General features: G+C 46.0%; 1 protein-coding gene across 9 annotated transcripts in view; it reads right to left on the bottom strand.

The window, feature by feature from the left end:
• The window catches only part of DIP2C (disco interacting protein 2 homolog C), a 326,391-nt gene extending 314,851 nt beyond the window's left edge, over positions 1-11,540 (bottom strand). For all 9 annotated transcript variants that reach the window (XM_082043979.1, XM_082043982.1, XM_082043981.1 and 6 more), the window contains exon 1: positions 11,144-11,540. In XM_082043979.1, coding sequence (XP_081900105.1) covers positions 11,144-11,228 — 85 coding nt within the window. In that variant the 5' untranslated portion in view covers positions 11,229-11,540. The remainder of the gene's footprint in view (positions 1-11,143) is intronic.
• Between the last annotated feature and the right edge of the window lie 3,612 nt (positions 11,541-15,152).

Genomic DNA, 15,152 nt, shown 5'->3' with positions numbered 1-15,152 from the left:
CAACTATTACTTTTCACAAGGCCCCTACTAGCAAAACAACCTAGTATCTAGGGAAAAGTCAGGGGAGACACTTCTTTGGGCATGAAGTAGAGCAGATTTATGACAGAAGTAGAAAAACTGAAGAGCTGGATTCTTTCTTCCCAATTTCAGTCTAACACAGTCCTAGATACTCAATTTGCTTCAGTCCTAAAAAAGTAGAGAGGAACAAGTTGGCAGATGAGGTCTGGAGTTATTTCTGGTATATCCTGAAGCAGAATGGCTCATAAAGGAAGTTAAATCTGAAACTATATGTATTTTTTACCAGAAGTAACCAATTATGATCATGATCAGCAAAAGCACATCTGAAACAACTTGACACATACAAATTTGACATTTTGAATGATGTGCAACAGACCTAACACTGCAGGTAGTATTTTCCTGTCAAAATAGACAGAAAAGCATTCAGTGGGTCAGCCAAAACCAGACCATGACCTAGGAATGACAAACAGCATTATACAATAACAGGACTTCAGACTGAAATTCCAGAAGCTTCAGAGATACTATGGTCTTTGCATGATCTTCAGGACAGAAAAAAGCCCAGCATATTTCTTGAATAGTACAAAGAGCTGGTGCATGAACCAGCCTAGATTCCTCCCAGAATGACAGAGATAAGAAAGAGCTCAGGCTTCCTATACATATTGTGTACTACAGAGGGAAAACTGTTATGGACATGGTTACCAGAAGTTACCAGATATGTAAAAGGTCCAGCAGTTAAAGATGAAATTAAACATCACTGTGCCTATTTCTGGCTCAAGGCATCCCACACACAGCTTCTTCACTCACTTTTCCGTAAGATGACCCAGTCACCCTGCTGGGCCGCACAGCGTCCTTGGTGGGACAAAGCAGAGGCCGCAGGCTGACCTTCAGAGCTGATGAAGAAATACCGGACTAGCCAGAAGCCCTAAGTCTTCCTCAGAAGTACCATCAGCAGACAATACCAGTTAAGCATCATTGTGCTCAAGAAGGAAAGGTGTCTGGGCTAAGCAAACAGAAATACCTTCAGCCTCTGCAGACAAAGATGTTCTCCCTGCATGCCACCATGCTCCCTAAGTCATCGCCTCTGGAGGTCAAAGATAGCAGCCTGTGAAACTCCCAATAAACCACACAGTTTCCACAGGCTTTCTGATGGCAGCACAAAGGCACAGACACACACTTTTAGTCCTCCTGTACTCTTCACCTATCACCACGACACAAAGAGCAAATCCAAGTACCATGACTGGACAGGGAGGCAAAAGCAAAGCAACCAGAGCCAAGAGCAGCCATCCCGACAAAACCTCCCCGTGACAACTGGGTTTGCCCTCAAAGTAGGAAAAGGCATTTCATTAGCTGCAACTTAGTATGCTGGAAAACATGGATTCAAATACATTAAAATCACATATGGAATTACAAATAATAATTAAAAAAAAAAACACTAAAGGGGAGGGAAAGAATCAATATTCACAGATTTGTTAACTAATAATATACACCACAATACCTATCCTATCTACTGTATGAAAGACTAAAAGGAAATATACAACTAAAGCAGGAAAATAAAACAGTAGCTGGTCTTACTGCGACTTTTTTTGTTGTTGCGTACAGGCCTCACCTCCCCGAAGTATCAGGGAACAGAATGCAAGGAGGATTAACTTCCAGAAGAAGTGGGTGCTTTCTTATTCTTTATCCAAATCATCAAATGGGACAATATGTGAAGGCCAATGATCAAGCTATCCATAATAAATTCTAAGAAAGCCTTTTAAAATGTTATTTGTCTGCCACTTTATGCTCATTCAGAAGCCCCAGAGCTACAGGTAAATATATGAGTAGTTGGTATTTAAACAAGTATTATCAGAGCGGCTGCATCTGATATCCCCTCAAACTGAAATGTATGCACATCCTTACAGTGTTCAATATTGATTTAAAATAAATCACTACTACAAGCAAATGTCAAGTCATCACTAGTAAACTACTGAAAACATACTAAACCTGAAATTCTCAACTGTTGTAGCGGTTTCTGAAGTGACCAGGAAAAGACCATAGTACTGGACTAAAACATTTATAAAATGTCACTACAAAAGTACTTATCATACTTAAACTGGTATATTTCTAGTCAAGGGTGGATTCAGTGATTTACATATCTATCTAAATACACAAACTTCTTATATTCAGTAGTTTTTAGAAAGGAGCCTTCTATCAAGTCTACTAGTGGGTAGATATTTTTCAGAAAGCTGTTGAGACTTCTTTGGCATGCAAGTGTTTCAGTGGACTTTTTTTAGTCTTATTAATATTTTCTGTCTCATCTCCAATCTGAATTTGTCTAATCTCCATTCCTAGGAGTTGGATCTTCTTGTGTTTTTGACTGCTAACACTGCACTAACTTCGCACTGTAAGTATTCCTCCCTTCCCCAACACAACGTTTGCCAAATAATCAAAATAAATTCCCCATCTTTCTCCCGGTTAACAACGCTTATTAGGACTGCTTTTATCCCCAATGTCCATGTCTTTGCTCTTGGTCACTCTTAAAGATCTATTCCAAACTGTTGTGTCAAATTCTCCCAAATGAAATGTATACTTGTATGACTGAAGTCAGAGTTTGTAAGAGACACAGATAAAACCTTGTCACTGGAATGTGTCAAATGCTTTAGCTACATAAAGTTCATAAACATAAAATGCAAGACTCTTTTTTCACCATTATAAAAAAACCCATGAAATTTAATTCCTGCTAGTCCCACCGTTGTTGCTCGAGGCAACAAACCAACTTTCTCCTTTACAACATGGAGCTGATGAGATGTAGAGATAAAAGTATTGCCAATCATTTTTTGCCTTCTTAAAAATAAAAATTAGAGTCCAACAGTATTTTTTAATTTTTTCCTAAAAAAAGTTAACCCCTCACTTCACAACACTTAGAAAAACTTACACCATCTTATAAAGAATGTATTAATTATTTTCAGACTAAAATATATGGCAAATGAAATTGGGCTCTTCCAGTGAATTCAGCAGAGGGGTTTGTCCTTGTCATCATTCAGTAAAGAGTAGGGATGTTTCTGCATTTTGCTGTTTCTCTAGATAATTGCTGCTTGTTCATTCTCAGGCATCTGTCAGAGAAGTCTAGCATTTAAAACACAATTTCCATTTTAAGATTCTTTACCAAAGTTGAACTGTCCACGTCACCACAATGCCATCATTTTATTTCTTCAAGCATTCAACAAAAGTATTATCCCATTATTTAAATAACAATTCTTTCAACAACAGACGCACAGCACGCAAAATACTACATTTTGCTCATTCTCCTTGCAATTATAACAATTAAAAATATGAGCTAAGATGACCAAGGGTATCCCCTTGGTGAAGTTTCATCATTTGCTATGACCTTGAGGCATGTAGCTGAATGAGACTGTAGTTATGCAGTATATGTATTTCGGAAGGAAACTGTACAATTTCAGAACTGTTCCATAATAAGATACCAGAATCCCAAAGACATATTTGGTCTATTTTCTCATTAAATGGTAATAGGTGCAATAGCCCTGTAATCATCCTGCTAATACTCCGTAACTCAATCTGGAGGGGCCACACAGAGGGGACAGGCCAGGCCTCTTTCTACGAAGAGATTGTTGCCAGGATCCCTGTATTTTGCCAGGCTGTTTATGGACACGTGGACATCTCCACATTAGGAAAAAGAATGTCAGCACGATTCATTTGGGCCCCTAAGTCCACAAAATGTCTCTGAACTTTTGCTAGCCCAGACTGACTTTCAACCATCAGCAAAAAGGCAGGCTCCATGACTGACAGACACTCCAGTATTTGTCACAGGGTTCATTAAGGAACACTTTCCTGGCTTCTGAACAGCTCCTACCAGACCAGACTTAGACGATCTTGATTTGGTATTTTAATCTTACATACAGGGTAAGTCAAGATTCAAATGAAGAAATCACAGATGTCATAGCGTAGAGGTATGATTTCCGGATCCAGAGAGAAACAGGACCAAACACAGGTCCTCACATCCATTTTTACTTCCATGTAAGCAGACAAGATTGAAGAATCCCTTCTTCCCCTCAACTGTCGCAACTGCAGACCCAGCCATACGTGTAAAAGCAAACACCACCTCAAGCATCCCAAAAGATGGCCTATTGATGGTCCAATTCAGTCTTAGGAAATCAAACAGTCCCTTCAAAAGTCATAGGAAACACCTTTCCTTCCAAGTTATCAAGATACTGCATAAGAGTTCTTTCTTTCTCTAGTCATCCAACCATTTCATATGACACTCTTAAAAAGAGGTCGTTGAGAACAGACATTGTATGCTTTTCAATGTTAATTTCTGCTATAAAATAATGTGACAATCACCTACACCCCAGCACTTAAGGCTCGAAGCACTGCACGTTATATGTCAAATAGACTGTATATCCATCACACTGCCAAGGACCAGCAACCGATTGTGTTTGGGACTCCAAGAAGCACCATGGCACGGCTTGGTCCATGCTCCAAGAGCCACCACAGGCTGGTAGGACTCCACACGACCTGGGGGCAGGAGCCTCCTCTTCTGCAGCCAGAGGCTCCAGCCAAAGCCATGGACGTGGTCTCCCCAGCATCTGTCTCAAGCTGAATTGCTTTGACTATTCCTATTCCTACATTTGCTTCTTTATCGCAGGAGATCATGATGTCCCCATCAAGTTTCATACGTGTTTTAAAGTTATACTTAATCCTAGCGATAAATACTACTGGAGCTAGCAAATCAGAAGCCCTAGAATGTTACTGAAATAAAAACCACCCCACAACTGTTTGATTTACACAGGCGCAAAGGAGAGAATCAGGGGTGCTGCTGAGCATCAGGAAAGGCTCCGAAGCAGCAGCTGCACCCAGAGCCCACAGAGGGGCGGTTGCCTGCACCGAGGTTCCCCAGAAGATAGGGGAAAAAAAGGAGGCGGAGGAGGAGAGAAGGCATAATGGGATCATCAGGAGTTTGGCAAAAACGAAGCTCACCCACCGGGAAGGTAGAGGAATATACATGCATAATTTTACAGGGATTAAGAGTTCGTGTCAAATCTGTGATGTGCTGTGGTGAATTCTTATACCGCAGTGAGTCATCTTGTCTGACAGTTACCGGGGAATTAAAGCAGTTATTTTTAAAAAATTATATGTCCTGCTTGACACGTTATACAAATAGCCTCTTAAAAAATTAAAATGCAGTCAATGCATTTTTAAGTATAGAAGAGCTATGGTACATTTAGGATTCTCTGTACCACACCACAAACATCCATTCTGAGCTATGAAAACCTAAAAGAGTCTATTGATGTCCCTTCAGAGGAACATTGATCTTTCTACTGCTCCCAATCCAAATCCTGCATCAAAAATTTGTTTCTTGTATCTGCCTTTTACACGGCACAAAAATATTTTTCCTTGAGAAAAATTAAACACAAAGGAAAGAGGTGTGCTAAATCTGAACCCTTTCAATACCAAAGGATATTGGGTTTGCTAGAATAAAGACTATCTGGATGAAAACGACAACACTCCCCTTACAATAACCAAGGTCAATACCGTTCAGGAGCGAAGCAGCAGGTTGAGTCCCAGCCACAGGTGTGTTGGTTTGGCAGGGGAAGCGTCTGCTCCCCGCACTGTGCAGCTGGATCACGCAGACGTGCCCTGAAGCTGCAAAGAGCAGCTCCTCACAACCCGCCTCCCCATTACGAACACATTGCTTACCACCTGTTTTGCCTATAAAACTGACACCCCACCGGCAATTTTCACACATCCTTGGGAAAAGTTTTTTGAGGATATCTGTTGTGTAATACAGCACAGATCATCTGAATCATCTATTAAGTGTAACCCCTGGGCATCCACGCTGCTCAACGTCAGCTGGCAATAAAGGTGTATTTACATGATGCCTTCGGGACAGCTGTTCCGGAACATCCTGGAGATTTGCATAGTCTATTTTACAAGGCATTAAAGATGCACTTCAACTGAATGAGTGGCAGAGAATCCTTTTGACACACCACCACTCATGAAAAGCCCTCAAGTCCAAACAGCACAGTAAAGTGGACAGGCATTAAAAAACCAAAAAAAAGAGATTACTTCAAAGTCCAGTGCCTTAAAATGCAAATGGGTATTATTCGAGTGAATTTAACCTGTTTTAAAATAATCATGTTACTGTCCCTCTCCAGCTTGAGAACCATCCAAGAAACAAACAGCTGATGAGAGGAGCTTAAAATGAAAGAAAAGTTTCTATTACCAGCGCTCTTGACTTCATCGTAATTCCCATAGTATTTGGTATATTTTCTGAAAGCCTTAGATCTTGTACGCAGCTTACACGAAAATTTCAGCTTTATGTATTTTGAGCAAATCAGTCCACTCTCGGCCAGAAAAAAAGAACTAAAACCATGAGCCAACTGCACCCTTATGGCTCAAAAAACAACACAAAGTAAATGTGAGTATTGAATTTCTTAGTTCACTTCTCACCTAAACTCAGAGAGTATTAACACTTTGTCATTGCACAGGTGATACCCACTTGCTAAGCAGTGCACTATCTCTCAAGGAGTGAATTAAAAGGATGACTTTGCGTCCCAAATCACAGAGGTGTGGTAGTTATTGAAATTTTCACACTTTGAAGCCTCTCCACAGGTGAAGAGTCAGCTGGCAAATATTACGGAGAAATAATAACTAGAGGAGCTAACTACAGTTCTCTGGCCCCACCCCTGTGACTACATGCAGACAACGAAAGACAGAACTTATACCAAATAAAAGAATAAATCTGGCCAGAAAATGACCCAATCAACCCAAACAATATTACCGAATATAATCAAGCTAGTCAACACAACGAAAGCTGAGGATAAGATTAATTAGCTGTGTGCATGTCCAGTACCTTTGGGAATAAACCCTCAGTCATTAAAGATCTGATGACACTTTTTTGGAAGTGCTCTTTGGACAAAAGTTCAGACTTCAAAAAAAACAAAGCCTTGTACATTTAAAATGGAAGAGGACTGGAAGTATAGTATGGAATATAAGGAGAATAGTTTGCGAACAGGATGGTTTTCACATTTTCCATGTGGCGCCTGTGGTTCTGTAAGTGTTTCTGCTATGTTATCTGACACTCGGATAAAATACTGGAAGAACTATAGAGCATCTTTTCCCAATTAATTTTGGTTCAGGAAGTAATTGGAAGGGCAATATAACCTTGTACACCCTTAAATTGAGGGGAAAATGAGAAAAGTATTTGTGGGCTTTTTATTTAAATTCTGAAGTGCTTTTAAGAATGGAGGGGTTGTAGAATTACAATTTTTTTAATAAGACAGCACTCTTGGTTTTATTAAATCAGTTCTTCAGTTAACAACCCCCAAGCTATTCTAAAAAACAAGATGATTCATCTATTTCCACCCAGTACAATTTTATATATCGTTAGAAAACTAAAGCCTCGTAAAATTCTAAGCGGCCCTAAAGAACAACTACTGCAGAGTGACATGTTGATTGCATCAGCCTATAAGGGCTACAGTTCTGAGCAACACAAGCTTTAGTACACTCAGTGGAAACTACTACAGAGTGTCAAAAGAACGTGTATGTAACGTGCCAGCATCAGGCACATTCACTCGAACACAGCAAAACAAACATCTTCAAAATATCAGGTGGGACAAGGATGATTCCACAACTTCTAATACTCATTTAAACCGATGATGTGCCTCTGTGTTCTGAGAAACACAGAAGTATTTTCCCCCTCCCAAAATGAAGTGAAAACACCATAAAGAAGCACGGTGTTGATGCCTTAAGCTGAATATGACGTGATGTGCCAACACACGAGGGTGACAGTCAGCACCCTCAGGGCCAGGCCACCTCCCTCGCTCACCGCAGGGCAGGAATGGAGCTGCTGAGTAGTTCTGACTCTGATCCACACCTTCTACATAGTAACAGTGAAACTAACAAAATCTAAAATGGTTATCCTAATTTGCATCCATAGTACCTTTTAAATAGCTATGTTTAAAACAAAAAAGCCCATTCAGACCACAACAAAGGGGAGGTAGAAGGCATGTGGCTCACCCGCAAAAACCAAGGGGTTAGGATTGCCACAATCTTAGCTGAATATCAAAAACACACCTTCCCAACACACCGCTCCTCCCTCTCAAGCAACGAGCAGTGCAGAACTGCCCAAACGCTCATGCACGAAAAGGCACTTTGCCCTATCGCCTAAAAAGCACATGCTACTCATTGAACAGCCACCTCCTGAGGTTCTCCTGCCAGCATCCCCGCTGCGAGAGAGGCTGTGCCCGGTGCGCAGCTCGACAGGGAACGCGGAATTGGGCTACAAGGGGGGGAAAAACACCACAGCCAAATTTAAACACATGATGACTACCAGTGCCGGCTGTAATTATAACATCTGCACAGTGCCCGCTGTGCTGGTGACACGGTGCGAGCTGTCTGGTCACGCAGACACCAGCTATTTCACGTTAGGCTTTCAGACGCAGTGCACGGGTAGGACCCGCGCTATCTCACAGGACACTTCCAAGAGGAAGGAGACAGCTTTAGCTCACAGCCAAGAAGCGATCTTGGAACAATTCTGCCGGCACTCCCCTCTTTTCCACAAAGCAGCAGCAGCTTTCTTTCAGAAGCTGTTCCTAAAGCTGCACTGTCTGTAACAGGTTTTGGCACCGGAGAACCGGGTTGCTTGGCTACAAGTGGCATCTGTAAGACCCAGAGCATTCAGCATCACCAGAACTGAAAAACTCCGGCTCACAAATAAGACAACAAACCGATTCAGGCATCCAGCATTTGAAAAACATTTTCCTAGCAAGTCTGACTCGGGAAAGCGCTTTAAGAAGGGGCACAATTTACAGCAGTCACCCAGCTCCCAACATTATCAATGAGACCCAAAGGCATGTTTAAACATGCAGCCGCCTGTCTGCTGCCTTCAACAGTTTCCTGCTTCACAAAGGCAGCAGAGACACCCCAACACGTCATGAGCATAACACGTGTTAAAACCTCTAGTCTTATGAACTTTTATGTACATGAATGGGTGTATCTCAGTGAACGTACTCCACTGAACCCAGAGGACTGGCTCATTAAGGTCAAGTTAAGCACATATGCAAGGTGCTGCAAGTTCAGGGTGAAAGACACACAAAGCTGCCTTGAAAACCATTTAACTTCGAGTTCGCACAGCCAGCGTATGACCAGCCTTCTACAGCACAACAAAGGCGTAACAATTACCGATCCCACTATCTGTAAGGATTAGTTTTGGGAACACGCCAGTAATTGCAACCTGGGTGCCTAAAGGTAGCAGCTTGAAGCAGTGAACGATTTCATTTTCTCAGGCACTGAGCACTGTAATGTTCTTAACTAAGAGCACATCAAGAGCAGCTTGGGGGAAGACTCTGAAACCAGGCTGCTGACCCTTTTTCCACCCACATCCCAATTCCAACTGATTTTCAATCAGGCTGCCACAGTCAGAAAACATGAGCCATCTCGTTTTCTGGGTGTAACTTCAGGGGCACAGAAGGAAAAATATTGTCAAAGGGCTAAATTCATTCCAGCTCTAGCTGCAGGGCAGTCACAGCAGTGCAGATACAGATGCCCAACTGCAAACCACGTCCCACTTCCTCAGAGCCTTCTTGGATCACGCTCGCAGCAACAGCAACTGCACCGTAAAGCTATATTACAACTTCAGTGCACCGAATTAGCCTATTTCTTACTGAAGGTCTATGGCAGTTTGATTTTGGTCTTCTGCAAGCATTTACCAACAGCTGTTTTAATTAGCATCTTGTTGGTGTGTAGACACACCAAGAAGCATTTTCTGCACAAAGCGAGAAGATCACGTATACTGTGATATAAACAAGTCCTTCCTCCCACCCTCACTACCACAGATAAGGGCCAATGGACGGGCAGTGCATCACAGAAGGCAATATTGTATTTAACTCCTCTTATTTCGGGTTTTCAGGGCACTCTCAGGGAGGGGGAGGCACAGAAATGAGCACCACAAGCAATCCCAGTAGCTCATTCTCCCCTTCACCCTCAAAGCGTTAAAAGGAAAATACAATGTCAACATCAGCTCCTCCCTGCTGATGAAACTGGCTCGAGCGCATTTTACTTTCTGGCTTGGAGCCCTTACAAACCGTTACAAAAAGACAGAAAGACAGACAGCCAGCTCAATGTATCGACCACTTCCAATAACTAATTTGGGACATGCTGGGTCATTTGCCCCTTCTGTTAAGTGCTGTGGCCTCTTGGTGGTGAATGAAACCGAATATTTGTCTTTTTCTATTTAAAAATAAGGAGGGCAGCTAACAGCAATTTGCATTTCAGGAAAGAGCCAAGCCTGGCATCAGTACATACAAATACTCCCTGCTCTCTTCCTCTGGGAGGAACAAATTACATCTGATCCACTAAAATCGCCTCCAAGGCGATGGCACTCCGGGCGCCCGCGCCCCACCAGCAGGGATCCTGACAGGCGCCGATCGCGCCGTGTCCCCCGGTCCTTCCCGGAGCTGCAGCCCGGCTGGGAGCGGCGGGCGGGCCGGGGCTCCTGCGCATCCCCCGGCCACGGCAGCGGCGACATGCGGGCTGCACGGGAGCAACCAACCACGCCGAGAAAACCACCACAAGCTTTCAATTATACACATTACAAAAAAAAAAAAAAAAAAAAAAATCCCGCAATTAAAAAAAAAAAAATCGTTTCCTCCAAGCGACCTCGCTAGCATTGTCCAAAACGACCTTATCATGGGGTATTTTGTTGCAACCGACACACATGCTGCGCGGACTCCGTGGCGAGCCCCTCGATCCAGCCCAAGAGCAGCATTTCTGCGGGCAGGTACACGGCGGATCTCCGCGAAGCTGCATTTTCTTGGCAGGGCAGGGGCCCCTCCGAGCCAGCCCCACGGATTTTTCCACCTCCCCGCACTCCAGCCCCGCTGCCAGAGCCCCCCTCCCGCCCCCGCCAGCGGGGAATTCACAGGTAGAACAAAACATCCGCGCCGGTGTCCTCCGCCAGCCCGCCGGCGGCAGCGGGGGGGACCGTCAGGGGAGCCCGCGGCCGCCATGGGGCCGGGGCGAGCTGCGCGGCCCCCGGCAGGGCCGCAGGGTGTAGGGGGAGCGGCCCGGGGGCACCGCGCCGCACGGCCGCGCCAACCGCCGCCCGCCCCGCCCGCCGCCCCGTTACCTTCGGAGAGCTCCAGCTCCAGCTCGGCCAGCCGGGCCCGCACCTCCAGCGGCAGGGACACGCTCTCCAGGCTGCGGTCCGCCATGCTCGCGCGGCGGGGACGGGCGCTCCGCTCCTCTGGCTGCCCCGCGCTCCCCTTTGTCCGCGGCTGAGCGGGGAGAGCGAAGGCGGCGGGGCCGCGGCGGGTGGCTGAGTCCTCCCCGCGGTCTCAGCCGGGCATGCAGGGGGGAGGCGGGCGGGCGGTCCGCGCGGGGGGACGGGGCGCGGAGGGAGGGAATGCGGAGGTTTCTCCTCTCCTCCCCTCTCCTCCTCCTCCTCCTTCGCCGCCTCCTTCAGCGGGGCCCCGCCATGGCTGCTCCCGCCGCCGCCGCCCGCCCGCGATCGCTCCGCATCGGCTCCCCGCCGCGCCCGGCCCGGCCCAGCCCAACCCCCCCGCCGGCCCGCACCGCGGCGGCGGCTCCCGCCTCTCCCCTCCTCGCCGCGCCCCGGCCCCGGCCCCGGCCCGCTCCTCCCCGCCCGGCTCGGGCTGGCGGCGGCGCCCGGCGCTGCGGTGCCGCTGCCGCGACTGCTGCTGGCGGCACCGCGCTGTCACCGGCACGTGACCGCGCCGCCCGCGCCCCCGCCGCCGGCCCCCAGGGGGCGCCCCAGCGGCGCTCCGCGGCCGCGCAATGGGCCGGGCCGCCCCGGGGCCGCGGCCGCTGCCCGCCCGCCGGGGGCCGGGTGAGGGTGCCCCGCGCTTCGCACGTGTACGGTGGCTCCGGGGCGAGGCCGGGGAAGCGGTCTGTCATTGATTCATCCCAGCTGCGCTCCCTGGAAGTAGATCTGCGGGTCCCCGTTTTACCGAGAAGGGCGGGGAAGGAGCGACGTGCAGTCGTTCTACACCAGAAAGACAACAGCTCCGACGCCCTGCACCGCGTTTGCCTTCCCCACCTGCTTCCACCACTGCCAGCGTATCCCTATTTGCACCTATATGCGCTGCATTCAGCCAGTGGTGGACTCGATATGTTGACAGCTGAACTCGATGGTCTTAAGGGTCTTTTCCAACCTAAATTTCCTCTCCTCTTCTCCTCTTCTCCTCTTCTCCTCTTCTCCTCTTCTCCTCTTCTCCTCTTCTCCTCTTCTTCTCTCTCCTCCTCTCCTCTTTCTCTTCTCCCTTCCTTTCCTTTCCCTCTATTCCGAACAAGCCGTGGCAATTCTGACCCCCATTTCCATGGAAGAGTAGCATAATCTTGATACAATAAAAAAGAGCCGAGTTGACAATATGTTGTGTCAATGCTCAGCACTGACACTGAGCCTGTATCTGGAGAACGTGGTAAAAAGGACTGACCCACCAGGACTCTTAATTGCACTGCTCCAGGGTAAGAAGGGATTGTTTTGAAAACATTTAATGGAACTCCCTTTCAGATCAACAAATAAAGTTCACAAGGAACATCTTCCCGTCTCTCTTTTTTTTCTCTGTGTATATTTTCTTTTATTTTTTTTTTTTGTTTGGTTTGCTTTGGGTTTTGGTGTCATTGTTTTAAAATAACTCACAAGAAGGAAGGAGCAAGATACAACAGCACCCATCATGTCAAAAATCCTTGGGTGTCCCAATGGTAGAACAGGTCTTAGTAGGACACAACATTAGCAGGAAAAAAAAAAAGGTGTAATCATCCCCAGGCCAAACTTGGCTTACTGGCTTACTCTTTCAGCCAGTGGAAGGAAAGCAAGGTTGTAGGAGTTTCTTCAAAAGATTAAGCTTAGGCTGTGACTATACTAAACAATGTAATTTTTTAATACGTCATGGAACAAAAATAAATTACATCATATCACCAGCTGTGCTGAACTGGCATCAACACTGGAGCGATTCCTGCAGCGTGTGCAGGGCTGGTGGTTTCTCCTGTTTTCGCAGGTTACCGGCCCCAGACACGGGAGAGCTGTTTACACGCCGAGCGTGGCCAATGCCAGCACCGCTCCAGCCAGACCAGCGGCAGAACTGGTTGGGACACTTGGGCGAGGTTGCCTGCCATAAACAAGCCTTGAACACACAAAGTCCCTTAGTTTTACGGTGCTGCTATTTGTTTTATTGTCATATCTGTTGATTTCTAGGAACCGCTCCTGGGCTGCTCTGCAATGTGCCGCAAAATGAGAGCTATCTGGTTCACCTCCTTTCGCAGGGCCGTGACTTTTTGGGCTACACACACGCCATTTAGGGCTACACAAACACCTCACCCCGGCACTATGTTGCACAGTGGTAAGATTTTTACCTTTCATTGAGCACTGCCTGTTTAAACACAAGCATTCAAAAAAATTATCCGGATCTTTCTTGTTCAATACATCAAGACCTAAACAATGAAAAGCAATTAAATCCAAATAGGCTTCAGGGTCCCTACCTGAGAATCTGCGTTTTGTTTGTTGTTTTATGCAGGATGAAATAGCTGAAAGTATCAGCCTTCTGCAGGAGCAGCGTTTTTGAGAATGATGGAGGCGCCCAAGAGGAGGCAAGGCCAGGCTTTGCACTGGTCCAGCCTCCCTCGCTACTGCGGATCTCCAAGTTGCACCTTTACTTCCCCAGTCTGCACAGGAGCTGATTATTTTACTCATTATCTGATTATTACAGAATCTGTACCAGTGATGCTCACCCGCTTTCCCAACTTTTCCTTTTGTGAAGTTACATAAAAGGCACCTAAACAGAAATACTTGAACATTCACATTATTGCACCTGGAGTTTTTTCAGCGCCTCCGTGACAAGTCCCACATATCAGTGCGTTTAAGGCATGAGCGATCACTTGGGCTTGGAGCTCATCTGGCACAAATCAAAATGCCTGAATTTGGTGAACTCTCTGCCATGTGCTGGGTGACAGCTCCTGCAGAAGGGGCTTGGGGGGCTCTGGGGACCCTCTGTCTGGGCTGTGTCACCCCTGGGGCCACTGCAGGAACCTTGACCTGGGGCCCCAGCAGTCAAACCCCGGCATAGGGACACATGTGGGGCCATGGCAGCCGCACTGGGAAAGCCCATTTGTTCCTCTAGAGCTGATCTCACAAGGGGAGACTTCTTATTTATGCAAAGGATCAGAGTTAAAGCTCGAGGACTAAAATTTCAAGCAGATAAATTTTGACAATGAATTTGATGACACACTGAAAAAGAAGCAAGTCATGAGATTTGACCCAGCTGGTCTGAACTGATGGATCCTTTCAGATCTAGAGACAAGAGGCTGCATCCTAATCATCCCCAAGAATAAGTGATAGAAGTGTTCCTGACCTCAAGAAAAGCAGAATACTATTTGTGCTTTGGATGCAGTGATAAATTAGCATGGTCAGGGTTTGTAGAATGCTTTTCTGTCAAGACATGCTTTTCAACAGGCATGGCAGTTGTTGCATGGCGTATGGTTTCATCTGCTTTCAAGAGGAGAACCAAGCCAGTGATGCTTTTCTGACAGAGGCCCTGGTCAATGCAGCTTGCTAGTGACTTCAGACACAAGTGCCTTTGCTAAAATGATTTGGATTATTTACATGCAGTGACCCATTTAAACATGGGTATCTTCACGGAAGGAAAAAAAAGTGTATTTTCACTTAACCATACTTACTGTAGTAGCCAAATCCTACTGGACACTATGCTCCATACACATCACCGTGTGGTGTCAGTAGCTGAGTGACAGACCACTTAGGATTGACCTTGACTAGATAAACATTTTCTTTCCTAGCTCTCTCACAGCAAAAGATGAATCTGATCTTGCAGAGATTTACTCCAAAGCCAGGTCTGTACCAGAAAACATTCCCAGCCCCAGAACTTTCAGAAGGAGACAAGGCACTAAAGACATGTAGAAAAAAGAAAAAAACTCTTATTTAGGCGGTACTACCTTGACATAAAGCACCTAAAATTATACACATGCCTTCTGGACACCATGGTAAAAGCAACAGGATCATGTCTGTGAATGAACAGGATAGCTTCTCTCTGTTTATGGAAATGAGGAGTCAGGATTTGGCCAATGTAGCAAAAAAAATCAACAGCAGGAGGCATTCATAGAAA

This window comes from Streptopelia decaocto (genome assembly GCF_964273445.1).
Source record: "Streptopelia decaocto genome assembly, chromosome: 2".
NCBI lineage: Eukaryota > Metazoa > Chordata > Aves > Columbiformes > Columbidae > Streptopelia > Streptopelia decaocto.
This window is presented reverse-complemented; position numbering and strand designations above follow the sequence as displayed.